At 34.4% G+C, this 11629-nt stretch overlaps 4 protein-coding genes and 1 non-coding gene across 5 annotated transcripts; 3 read left to right on the forward strand and 2 right to left on the reverse strand.

Moving 5' to 3' along the window:
- Positions 1-1523: 1523 nt before the first annotated feature.
- Positions 1524-2878, reverse strand: LOC106379139 (oleosin-B1-like). Its single transcript, XM_013819152.3, is given in 4 exon segments — positions 1524-1969; positions 1971-2003; positions 2499-2537; positions 2540-2878. Coding segments are annotated over 4 exon segments (495 nt in total). The 5' UTR covers positions 2777-2878; the 3' UTR covers positions 1524-1783.
- A 1107-nt stretch (positions 2879-3985) lies between these two features.
- Positions 3986-5381, reverse strand: LOC106422699 (oleosin-B1-like). The gene is made up of 2 exons (XM_013863478.3): positions 5028-5381; positions 3986-4372 (listed from the first exon to the last, which is right to left on the reverse strand). The coding sequence occupies exons 1-2, from the start codon at positions 5309-5311 to the stop codon at positions 4207-4209; spliced, it is 450 nt and encodes a 149-aa protein (XP_013718932.1). The 5' UTR covers positions 5312-5381; the 3' UTR covers positions 3986-4206.
- Positions 5382-6549: 1168 nt separating this feature from the next.
- On the forward strand, positions 6550-8208 carry LOC106422689 (ethylene-responsive transcription factor ERF106-like). The gene is made up of 2 exons (XM_013863463.3): positions 6550-7680; positions 7815-8208. Exon 1 carries the CDS (start codon positions 7092-7094, stop codon positions 7638-7640), a length of 549 nt encoding a protein of 182 aa, XP_013718917.1. The 5' UTR covers positions 6550-7091; the 3' UTR covers positions 7641-7680; positions 7815-8208.
- A 638-nt stretch (positions 8209-8846) lies between these two features.
- LOC106422655 (autophagy-related protein 3-like) lies at positions 8847-10809 on the forward strand. The gene is made up of 9 exons (XM_048746717.1): positions 8847-9106; positions 9222-9292; positions 9369-9485; positions 9568-9710; positions 9827-9912; positions 10025-10076; positions 10166-10359; positions 10437-10539; positions 10647-10809. Exons 1-8 carry the CDS (start codon positions 8946-8948, stop codon positions 10531-10533), a joined length of 921 nt encoding a protein of 306 aa, XP_048602674.1. The 5' UTR covers positions 8847-8945; the 3' UTR covers positions 10534-10539; positions 10647-10809.
- Positions 10810-10950: 141 nt separating this feature from the next.
- On the forward strand, positions 10951-11034 carry TRNAL-CAA. Its single transcript has one exon. It is a non-coding gene; the product is annotated as a tRNA-Leu (tRNA).
- The last annotated feature ends 595 nt before the right edge of the window (positions 11035-11629 follow it).

Here is an 11629-nt window from a genome sequence, read left to right on the forward strand (position 1 = left end):
TACGGGCCACTCTTCTGAAAACTCCCCTTTAGTTCTTGCATAAATTTCCTATATAATAGTGTAAACAATGTGTATTGCAATAAACAACTGCAGTGAGATTTTATGAAGATAATGTCGTCTATGTGCGAGGCACATGCTAACCCTTGAAAACAACATGTTTTTTTTTTTGAGAAAGGGCTTTGAAAACAACATGTTCAGAGGATATTTGCTCCTTCAGATAGAACATTTTCAGTGGCCCGAAGAGAAAGAACAATCTTGTTTGATCTTGTGGACATGCATATATCCATGCGAAACGGTGCGATTGAATGTTAAGGTCAACATAACGTCAGTAACTCTCTTTTTTGTTGGTTTGGTTTCCTAAATTATGAGGGATAAAATACTCCACAATGGGAAACTTAAGAGAACCTTAACTAATGTATAAGCTAGCACCATTTCTTTTATTGCCAATTAATTTTTATTTAGAAATTCATAAAAGACTCAAATTTAATATGATATCAAAGGCCATCTGATGTTAGGTCACCGGTAGATGTTATTCTCACAATTGTCACACTTGAACGTAAAAGTTGGTATCTATAATAATAAATAAAAGTTCTATTTGAAAAACTAATAGATTAATATTAAAAGGATTACGACGAATCTATCGACAATTGGTTTAAAATTAAAAGTCCATGATAAATATAAATTTAATATGGCATCGTAGTTAACCATCTCGACCGGATATCATATCCTAAATTCTTAGTTTTTTTTATCATTAGCCATTACCTCAAAAATGTATTAAAGATAAAGTATTTCACATCTACAAATTAAGAAAAAAAAAATTAAGTAATATATAAAGCATTATGGTCAATTTTGGCCAACTGATTTTAAGTTAAAAGTAGAGAAAAAGATTAAGATAACACTAAACCAAGTTTTTGTTCCCAAAGTAGCACTCAAGGCTCAAAGTTACAAAAATAGATTTCATTAAAGAGGTAAATATACACTTATACCCATTGGGTTAATTAATCCAAACCTTAGGGTTTAGAGTTAAGGGGTGGGGTTTTGAAATTAGGGTTTAAAATTTTATAAAAAATAAATACTAAAATAAAAAATAAAAATTTTAAAAACAGTTTCAAAAAGTATTTTTAAATTATAAAAAGAAAATTTGAAAAAAAAATAAAAAAAAAATTCAAAAAAAAATTTCAAAAAAGAAATTATAAAAATTTCGAATCTGAAAACATGTAATCTGAAACTATAAAAGAAAGTTTTTTTTTTATTTTTTTTTATTTTTATTTTTTATTTTTATTTTATTTATTTTTATTTGTTTATTTAATTTTAAACCAAAGGTATTAGAGATATTTTATCCTTTAATGAATATCAATAAACTTCAAAAGGTGCTATTATTGACAATTGTCCTTAAAATATGATAAACTCAAATTTAAGATAAATGTCGACAAAGTCGTTGATTTTAGTGGGGCACAGATATTAGTGTATCTTCCATCTGTTCTTTGAGGCCAATAGATTGTCTCATTAGATAACATTGGTGAAAAAAAGAACTAGAATAATATAGTTGAACTTGAATAAGGTACAAATGTCAACGCTACATAGCTTCGTTCTTAAAATACTATACAATAAAAAGGCTTACATTTGTTATTATTTTGTACCGCGACATCCATTAGTAAAATAATATTTGAAAATTTTTCTATCCCCACGTGAAGTTGTTATTTATTTTTTAAAAGTTGGATTACTCTTTTTTCCATGTATCCAGTTTTCCATATCAACCTTTACTCATGCCCACCACTTCTTTTCATATACTCGGTGGGGCTGCTGGCTTAGGTGCTGGTGGGGCTGCTGGCTTAGGTGCTGGCGCAGCAGCTGGTGCGGCTGCTGGCGCCGCAGCTGGTGCGGCTGCTGGCGCCGCTGCTGGAGCGGCTCCTGGAGCGGCTGCTGGTGCAGCTGCAGCACCTGGTATTATCTTTTTCAAGACTTTTTCTAGGACTTTTGGCGGCGCCTTGCCCGTTGCTCGCCTACACAAAATTGAATACGTTTGGTTATCAACAGTCATGGTATCAGTTCTTAATAGTTACGGTTCAAATCACTACCAACCAACCTAATAGTTTGTACGTATAGAAACATATTCAACCATGCAGCTCCACAAATAGATATATATTCTTAATACTGCCTATGGTAAATGCGCTAGAGTAACGAATGGATTAAATGTAATTTGCTTTTTTCATAATTTTTGGAAAAGGTGGGATTCAAGAGGAATATCGATTCTTTATTCAATCTTTATTCCTCTAAGATAACAGTTACGAACACCCTTAATTTGCGTATCTATAGGATGCAGTCAAGATCATCAACTTATGCGTTAGTTAATCCCTCATTCTCCCACCTTATATATATATACATATATATATATATATTTAAATTGTATAATATAGTAAAATTTTCCATTCGAGTAACGAATTTTCTAAAATATATGTACGCGTATACAATAATTTTTTTATGTTAGTGTTAAATACTTGTAGAGCCACAGGATGATGGTGACAGCAGTCGCGCCGGCGCCACCGGCGGCTGCTAAACCCGTAGTCAGTAAACCAGTGGTAATACCAGCTGGTACGAGAATCGGACTGAATACTACGAATAGTGGCATGGTAGCGATAAATGCGGCGGCTGTGCCGGCGAGGGATACACCGGCGATCAACAAGAGGAATGTTGCGGCATGTGTAGCTAATATTGCGGTTAAAACACTCTTAAACGACGGCTTTCGCTCGTGTTTTTTCTTCCTGAGTATCCCCATTGTTTACTAGTTTGAATGGCTAGAAAGGAGGGGTATGATTCTTTGGTCCGATGGTCGTGGGAATTTATGAAGAAGAGATGGATTCATATACATATATTAAGTGGTATGGTCTACGTGTACGGTACGTGTTTATAAATACCCATGCGAGTGAATGTTGAGCTCTATACGTTACGTCAATGCCTTTTCTTTTCGTCTGTTTTTTTGTTGTTGGGTTGTCACATGTTTTGCCTCTTTTTCGCTTTCTTGTAAAATAGGAGTGGACATTTTGGTTTAGTTCACGTAAACCAAATGATATATATCCGGATCGTTTATGTTTGATTTAGTGTTAGAAGAAGTGCACCTGAATTTTAACCCAACTTATATATAATTAATAATTCTGTTTGAACTGGTTAGAAATTGCTTCTGTTATATTTGGTTTAATTTTGACCTTTGATAGAGTTTAATTTGGTTGTCTCGTGTTATGGTTAGTTATGAACCAAAAGTTGATCTGTTGGTTTTATTAGGGCTTGCTTACGGCTAATCCCACGGCTGTGACGCCAAGGATTATTCCGGAGAATACCAATAAAACTATGCAGCCACTGCGGTGAAAAACCGCCTGAAAAATCTTAAAATTGATATTAATTACAAAATTGCATTGGAAGACCATGTCAGTGCATTTGAATAATGCTTCCGGAGGGATGTGGATGTTATTATTTCTTTGCTTCCATAGATGGAAAAGTGTGACTTGAGCGGAGAGACAACGAAGCTTTGGGCACAAGAGAAAGAACAATGGCCACACAGAGAAAGAACAATCTTGTTTGATAACGTGGTTGTGTAATTTTATGGAAACAGAGTGGATATGCATAGCCCATGCCAAATGGAATTCATTTCATTCATTTGTGAACAAATTTGTTATGAAATAGTTTTTATTTTAAAAATTGGTGAAATGACCATTCAATTTCATTCATAGTAAATGATAAGAAAATTTATATAATTAAGGAAATCAACCATTCCGCATTTTTCATTCCAAAAAACTATAATTCATTTGCACCCTAAATGTTTAGAGCAACCTAACTTGGCCACAATACAGCTCAAAAAGAAATAAACTTGGCCACAACTTTTCTTTTTTGGAAAGGGCATTACTTGACCACAAATATTAATGGCCCAATTTTACATGTAACTTACAATGGTTCCTTGAGGCCTATAGATTGTCTCGTTTGACAACGTTGGTGAAACAAGAACTTGAATAAAATTAACATCAACGATACATCGCTTCGTTCTTAAAATGTTATACAATAAAAATGCTTACATTTGTTACTATTTCGTTCCACGATATCCTTAGTATAGTGATATTTGAAAATTTAACTTCGATCCCCACGTAATATTATTATTTATTTTTAAAAGTTGGATTATTTATCTATCATCCTTTGCTTATTACCCACCGCTTCTTTTCATGTACTCGGTGCAGCTGCTGGTGCGGCTGATGGTGCTGCAGCTGGTGCGGCCGCTGGCTCGGCTTCTGGTTTTGCTGCCAGTTTAGATGGAGTACCTCCACCAGGAAACACCTTTCTCAAGACTTTTGACATGATTTTTGGCGGCTCCTTGCCCGTTACTCGCCTACACAGAAATGAATACGTCTGTATATTAAGAGTCGTGGTATCAATTCTTAATAGTTACGGCTCAAAACATGTTCACTACCATTCAACTTAATAATTTGTACGTATACAAACGTATTCAATCATGCATATATATATACTAAATATTCCCAATGGTAGATGCGCTAGAGTAACGAATGGATGAAATGTAATTTGCTTTTTTTCATAAATTTTTGGAAAAGGTGGTATTCAAGGGAAATATCGATCTTTATTCAATATTTATTCTAGAAACAAGTAAACAACCACACCCGTAATTACGAAAACACAAGTATGTATTATAAATGCATACCTTTTTGTAGTTACACTTTTTAATAAATTTAAATCAATAATAATTCAATAAGCTCAATTATTTTTTTCCTAAAAATACAATGTACTATTATTCAATAATGATAAATTTATAAAACATAAAATTTATCTTTGTGAAATATTTTTTCAACTTTTTTTATCTTTTTGAAATGGAAGGAGTAAATAACAAAGTGCAGTAATCATCAACTTATGCGTTAATTATAATCCGTCAGTCTCCCACCCAATATATGACTTAAAATTTGTATAAATAAATTTTCCACTAGTGTAACGAGTTTTCTAAAATATAATAGTAATATATTTTGTTAGTGTACTTGATGACCCAAAGGATGAGGGAGACAGCCATTGCACCGGAGCTACCGGCGGCTGCTAAACCCGTGGCCAGTAAGCCAGTGGCAACACCCGCTGGTACGAGAATCGGACTGAATACTACGAATAGTGGCATGCTAGCGATAAATGCGACGGCTGTGCCAGCGAGGGAAACACCGGCGAGCAATAAGAGGAATATTGCGGCTTGTGTAGCTAATATTGAGGTTAAAACACTCTTAAACGACGGCCTTCTGGATTTTTTATTGTGTTTCTTTCTGAGTACCCCCATTTTTCACTAGTTTGAATGGTCAAAAGAGATGGGTATGATTCTTTGGTCCGATCGTTGTGAGAATTTACGAAGAAGACAAGGATTCATATATAAATACCGAAAATGGTGAGGTCTACGTGCACGTTACGTGCTTATATATCCCCATGCGAAACGATGCGAGTGGACGTTGAGCTCTACACGTTACGTACAGTGCCTTTTCTTTTCGTTTGTTCTTCTTGTTCGGTTGTCACATTTTTTTTGCTTTCTTGTAAAATAAGAGTGGACATTTTGGGTTCATTCACGTAAACGGTTTAGCCGTTCATGTTTGATATACTTAATATTAACCGTAATTATTTACTGTTCCGTTTGGTCTGATTAGAAATTGGCTTGATTTTGACCTTTGCTAGAGTTTAATTTGGTTGTATCTTGTGTATGGTTAATTATAACTGACAATAAACTCACTATGTCTTAAGTGGCAAGCTATAGACTGTTTCCATTTATAATTCTTTAGGTTAACGACAAAAGTACATTTTATCTCTCTTTTTTTTTTTTGAAAACTTCAAAGATAGGAGCGCATTATAAACCTAGACTCGATAACCATATTAAATTATGAAAGCAAGTGATTAACATACCAATAACAACCAAGGAAACCCATATCAGTAACAACCAATAATGGATGATGGCACCATTATATATAAATGCGCAAATAGGACATCCAATTAATCATAACATACGTTCATATTGTTTATCAAAAGAAAAAGAAGCTAGATTAGGTATAATTTGTGGTGCCCTCTAAATTGATTAAACATATCTAGAAATCAAATTGCTTCAAATCGTTTTCCACCAGGAGAGGCCTACCACCAGGAAACAACTTGATTGAGCTGTCTTTCTTCTTATATCCATTATTAAGCTTTTATGACGTAGAATCTACTGTATTTTTTCTTCCAATGTAGATCCAGTTTCCATTCAGCTAGCAATGAGGTCTCAAATACTTTAAACGTTACATGTTATCCTTATGATGCCAATCGATCGAACTGTAGAATCATAACCAAAAAAATCAGAAATCAACATGATTAAAGGTCTAGTTAAACCACAAAAGAAGTAAATGCTTAGTTGAAATCAAATATTGGTTTTTGATTGGATTTTTTTTTTCCCTTGACATCTCCATTCTACAAAGAATTTTGAAATAGATTGGTTTATTTATCTATTGTTATCAGTATTTACAAACAGTGAGAGGACCACTCTAAAAACAAAATGCATGACATCGTATAGATATTTCGTCATCATGCATGATACCAATATTTCTAAATTTCGAATAGAGAATAATAACATAATGTGATGTTAGGAAACAAGAAACCAAAAAATAAATAATAATGCAGTACCGTTGAGAATCAAATGGTTCTTTTAGTAGTCACCATCAGAGAGGTAAAAGACAAGTTGAACATAAATGAGAAGATTCATCCTTAGAACCATTATGTAAAAACGTATACGTTGATTACAGCTTTCATGTGAAGTGTCAGGTCATGCAATAACTTTGATAAGGTCCTTAGAAAAAGATCGACGTTGTCTTCATTAATTAGGACCCATCTATGAAACCACTAAGAGAGCGACAAAACCATGAGAGTTTGTGTCCCTACCCATTCATGGCTGCTATAACTTTGTGATTACCTTCTTCTCTCCTCTTCTTTACCTTTTATATATAAGAAGAGATCAAAGCTTTTGTTCAGACATCACTTGTTCAGACATCACTTGCAAACTCTTTCTTTCTTTTTATCTCATTTGTGTCTTGTCTGGGAAAAACATGGCTACTTTTGAGGAAAACTCTGATTTGGATGCTATACAGAAGCATCTTTTTGAAGACTTTATGGGAGATTTTGACTTTGATGCTTCTTGTGTCTCAGGACTCTGGTATATAGAGCCTGCGATGAATCAAGTTCCTAAACAAGAACCTGATTCCTCATCAGCACATGAGACTGATCAGAGTGTCTCAACTAGGAAAAAAGCCAAGAGGCTTGAAGAGGAAGAAGAAGAACAGAGGCATTACCGAGGAGTGAGACGAAGGCCGTGGGGGAAATTTGCAGCAGAGATTCGTGATCCAGCTAAGAAAGGATCTCGGGTATGGCTAGGAACCTTTGAGAGTGATGTCGATGCTGCAAGAGCGTATGACTGTGCAGCTTTCAAGCTCCGGGGAAGAAAAGCTGTGCTCAACTTTCCCCTGGACGCTGGCAAATATGAAGCTCCGGTGAACTCAGGACGGAAAAGGAAGAGAAGTGATGTGAAGGAGGAGCTCCAAAGAAGTCAGGGAAACTCTTCGTCTTCTTCAAATGATGGAGAAACGACTTGTGAGTGATACACTTAACGTTAAAGAGGGTGGAGTGTATGTTAGTATGGTAAGAACTCTTGCAACAAACTTGTACGTATGTTCTGTTTTTTCATGTCCAAAAGACCATTAAATTTAGAAACAATTTCTTGTTTCCAAGAGCATATTTCTAAACACAATTAGGGTCTAAATTTCCTTACGTAGGAATTTTAATGGGATAGCATTTACAAGTGAGTGTATCTAATGTTAACGCAAGAGGATAAGGGGGAGTGAATAGCGAATCTTGCAGCAAATGTTTTGTCTCATAGCTTAGGCAGATATTAACACTCGATGATAAAGTATAACGGACCGCAAGCTACATGGTCCAGACTCTTGAAAGAGAGAGAGAGATGCACAACTTCCATATGGATATTAAACAGAGAAGAGATTTTTATGTAAATATGTATATGAGTTGTCGATGCTAGGAGCAATGGCCCATCGTATGAGAGACACCACTGCATGAGAAAACTTGTCATAAAGTTACAAAATCATGGCATAAACCAGAATCCATTGGTTCATGATAAGAGCAAACACTTTTCTCTAATCAATCATTCTTACTTTCTTAGTTCCAATGAAATTTTTGATTAAAAAAAAAGAATCATATTTATCTCACCTTCAACAATGTTTGAAGGATCAACAAACTATAAAATTTATATTACCACATTGTGTTGTATAATTAAATCTAACATATGTTTGTATTTATCATTAGAGTTCTGATTGTTTTATGGTTTTCAGTTTTGTTTTATTTATTTTTTTTGTAAAATACTAACGGTGATTTTAGATTTTGCGTATAAGTTTTTAGTTTTTGTTTTTAAAATTAATAAATTAGAAACCAAAATTATTTTAAGTAAAAACAGAAAACACGAAATAAAATTATATATAAATGCATAAATTTGATTTCAAGTTCTTTTATTTTTTTTTGTGAGCAACTCTCAAGTTCTTTTCATATAGTGCATATAAGTGTTATTAAGTTTTCGTCTTCATCTGACTCAAAGTATTCAATTGCTACATTATTAATTGTATAGTCTGAATCAGAATCAACATCTTCTAAGTTAGATTAATATGAATAAGTCTTTTCAATTGATACATTAGAAATATTAAATTATTTCGATTGATAAAAGTTAAAAGGACAAAACAAAACATGTTTAAAAGTATAGGGACTAATAGTGATATTTATAAAACTATATTCTCATATCCTAATCCACACGAAAACAAATACTGTTTTGTTTTCCTTATTGATATTGTCGCCAATCAGGGAATTTTTGATCAAATCGAATCTCGAATTCGTCGTGAGCAATGGTGCTTTCGCAGAAGATTCATGGAGCATTCAAAGGCGCGGTGGAGAGGATGACGGGTCCTCGAACGGTCTCTGCTTTCAAGGAGAAGGGAGTTCTCAGCGTCAGCGAGTTCGTTCTCGCCGGCGACAATCTCGTCTCCAAGTGCCCTACCTGGTCATGGTCAGCTCCAATTTCAGTACCCACTTGTTAGATTTCTCAATTATGCGTAAAGCTGTGAGCTTTATCGAGTTCTAGGGTTTTAGGTGTAATTGTTTTTTTTTTTAAATTCAATCAGGGAAGCTGGTGATCCGAGCAAAAGGAAGCCGTATCTGCCGTTGGAGAAGCAGTTTTTGATTACTAGGAATGGTAAAGTTAGAGATCTTTTAATGATTTTGAAGTTTTTGATTGTGGCATTGTGGTGAAGGTTGTGGGTTTTTAACAGTACCTTGTCTACGAAGAGCTGCTTCTGTGGCGGAGGATTATGAAGCTGCTGGAGGTGAAGTTTTGGTTGATGATGAAGATAATGATGGTTGGCTTGCTACTCATGGAAGACCTAAAGGTTGATTCTTTTCTGTCCTGTCACATCTGCAAGTTTTATCTTCTCTCATATGGTTTCTTATATGTTCAATGTGTGGCGATAGATAAAGGTAGTGAAGATGAAGACTTGCCATCCATGGATGCCTTGGAAATAAACGAGAGAGATACTACTCAACCTAGGTGTGGTGGAGATGAGGAGGAAGAGATTCCAGATATGGAGGATTTTGATGAGATTGACAATGATCCTGTGAGTTTGTTATATCCACACGAGCTTGCTAGATTTCAATTCTATGATTAATAGACTGAATTTGAGACGAGAGAGCGGCAGTGTTAACATTCTTTCTCTTGTCATCTCTGTGTCAGGCAACTCTTCAGTCGAATATTCTTGTGGCTCAAGAACCAGATGATGATAATATCCTTAGGACCAGAACATATGATGTTAGCATCACGTAAGCTCCTTGTTCCTTTCCCATTTTCAAATCTTGTCATCATGTAATATGTCTCTTATACTCCTGGCCCAATCAATGGAACTTATACTGCTTTCGGTTCACTTTATTTCAGGTATGACAAGTATTACCAAACTCCCCGTGTTTGGTTAACCGGCTATGATGAGGTCTCTGTCTCTGACTCATTCATTATGTTTTGACAAATTTTGCATTTTTTGATGCTCATTTAAAAAAAAAATTGTGGTATGTCTTGTAGTCAAGGATGTTACTGCAACCTGAACTTGTAATGGAGGATGTTAGTCAAGACCATGCACGCAAAACGGTAACGATAGAAGATCATCCACACTTGCCTGGGAAACACGCTTCAGTTCATCCATGTCGACATGGAGCTGTTATGAAGAAGATCATTGATGTATTAATGTCACGTGGAGTGGAGCCTGAAGTTGACAAGTAAGTTCCCCTCACAAATTAGTCTTTATTTTTCCTATGTAAAGTGATAGTTACTCTCTGGTTTATCTTCTACATAGGTATCTCTTCTTGTTCTTGAAGTTTATGGCATCGGTTATTCCAACGATAGAGTATGATTACACAATGGACTTTGATCTCGGTAGCTCAAGCACTTAATTGCAGGTGAATTTGCATGAATAATATATCTTCATATACATAATAACATTGGTTAATGGTTGAAACAAGAGTTGATGTTGACTTGGACTCGCCTTTTGGTTCCTTTTTTCTAGATGGAACACACACATTTGCTCTTGATTGTGAGAAGCAAGAAAGTTACTGGAGTGGCTCTTCACTGTGTATAATATGGAGTACTCTCTTTTTATTATAAGTTTATTTTCCATTTTTCGTTTGGGACCTTCATATATTTTCTATATTAAAAAGTGTTTTCTATTATCAACTCTATGCAGTTGCGCTGATTTCCAAAATTGAAATTTTATACAGATGTCATTCGGGTTTAGTCTGGTTATCTCCGAAACTGTTTTCATTCTAAAGTTCTGGTGATTATTAATTTGATAGTAAGGGAATAAACAAATTGTCAGGATGGCCGAGTGGTCTAAGGCGCCAGACTCAAGTTCTGGTCTTCGAGAGAGGGCGTGGGTTCAAATCCCACTTCCGACATTATTTTTCATCAAATAAGTTTTTATCGATTTGAACAAAAAAAAAAGTTTTTATCGATTAATTATGCCATTTTATCAGCCAATCCTAAATATTTGGAGCCAATAAATATTTGTAAATTTTCAGTTTGGATTCGAGTCGGTTCTTCTCGGATCTGGATCGGTTCGGATCTATAATTAAAAGACATATAAAATATTTATAATTTTCAGGTCTAGATTGGATTTAGGTATTTAAGATTCAAAAAAGTTATCAAATACCAAATTCCATCAAATTTAGTCAATATTTATCGTATATATACTTAAATTTTTACAAATATAACTTAAATTAAACAATTAATTATTAAAAAAAAAATTTAAACTCTAAATTTTTCATTTTAAAGCTTTATATTTTAAAAAAATATTACAAAATGATAACAAATATTATTAACAAAAGATATTTCAACTAAATCATAAAATAATATATATAAAATTCAAACAAAAAAAACATAGTTTTGGATATACATGTTTTTAAGTCGGATACAAATCGGATCTTATCGGATGAGCCTATTCGAGTTAGTTTTTCCGGGTCTGGATCTATTCGGATTGGTTCCTTTCGGTTT

The sequence above is a fragment of the Brassica napus genome, chromosome C2 (assembly GCF_020379485.1).
Source record: "Brassica napus cultivar Da-Ae chromosome C2, Da-Ae, whole genome shotgun sequence".
NCBI classification, from domain to species: domain Eukaryota; kingdom Viridiplantae; phylum Streptophyta; class Magnoliopsida; order Brassicales; family Brassicaceae; genus Brassica; species Brassica napus.

Bases quoted from the DNA above. Each gene is read 5' to 3' on its own strand.
- LOC106422699 (XM_013863478.3), bottom strand. From the start codon at position 5,311: ATGGGGGTACTCAGAAAGAAACACAATAAAAAATCCAGAAGGCCGTCG. The intron at 4,373-5,027 runs GTACACTAACAA...ATTTCTGTGTAG, and splicing joins CTCATCCTTTGGGTCATCAA to GCGAGTAACGGGCAAGGAGC.
- LOC106422689 (XM_013863463.3), top strand. From the start codon at position 7,092: ATGGCTACTTTTGAGGAAAACTCTGATTTGGATGCTATACAGAAGCAT.
- LOC106422655 (XM_048746717.1), top strand. From the start codon at position 8,946: ATGGTGCTTTCGCAGAAGATTCATGGAGCATTCAAAGGCGCGGTGGAG. The intron at 9,913-10,024 runs GTAAGCTCCTTG...ACTTTATTTCAG, and splicing joins ACATATGATGTTAGCATCAC to GTATGACAAGTATTACCAAA. The intron at 10,360-10,436 runs GTAAGTTCCCCT...TCTTCTACATAG, and splicing joins GTGGAGCCTGAAGTTGACAA to GTATCTCTTCTTGTTCTTGA.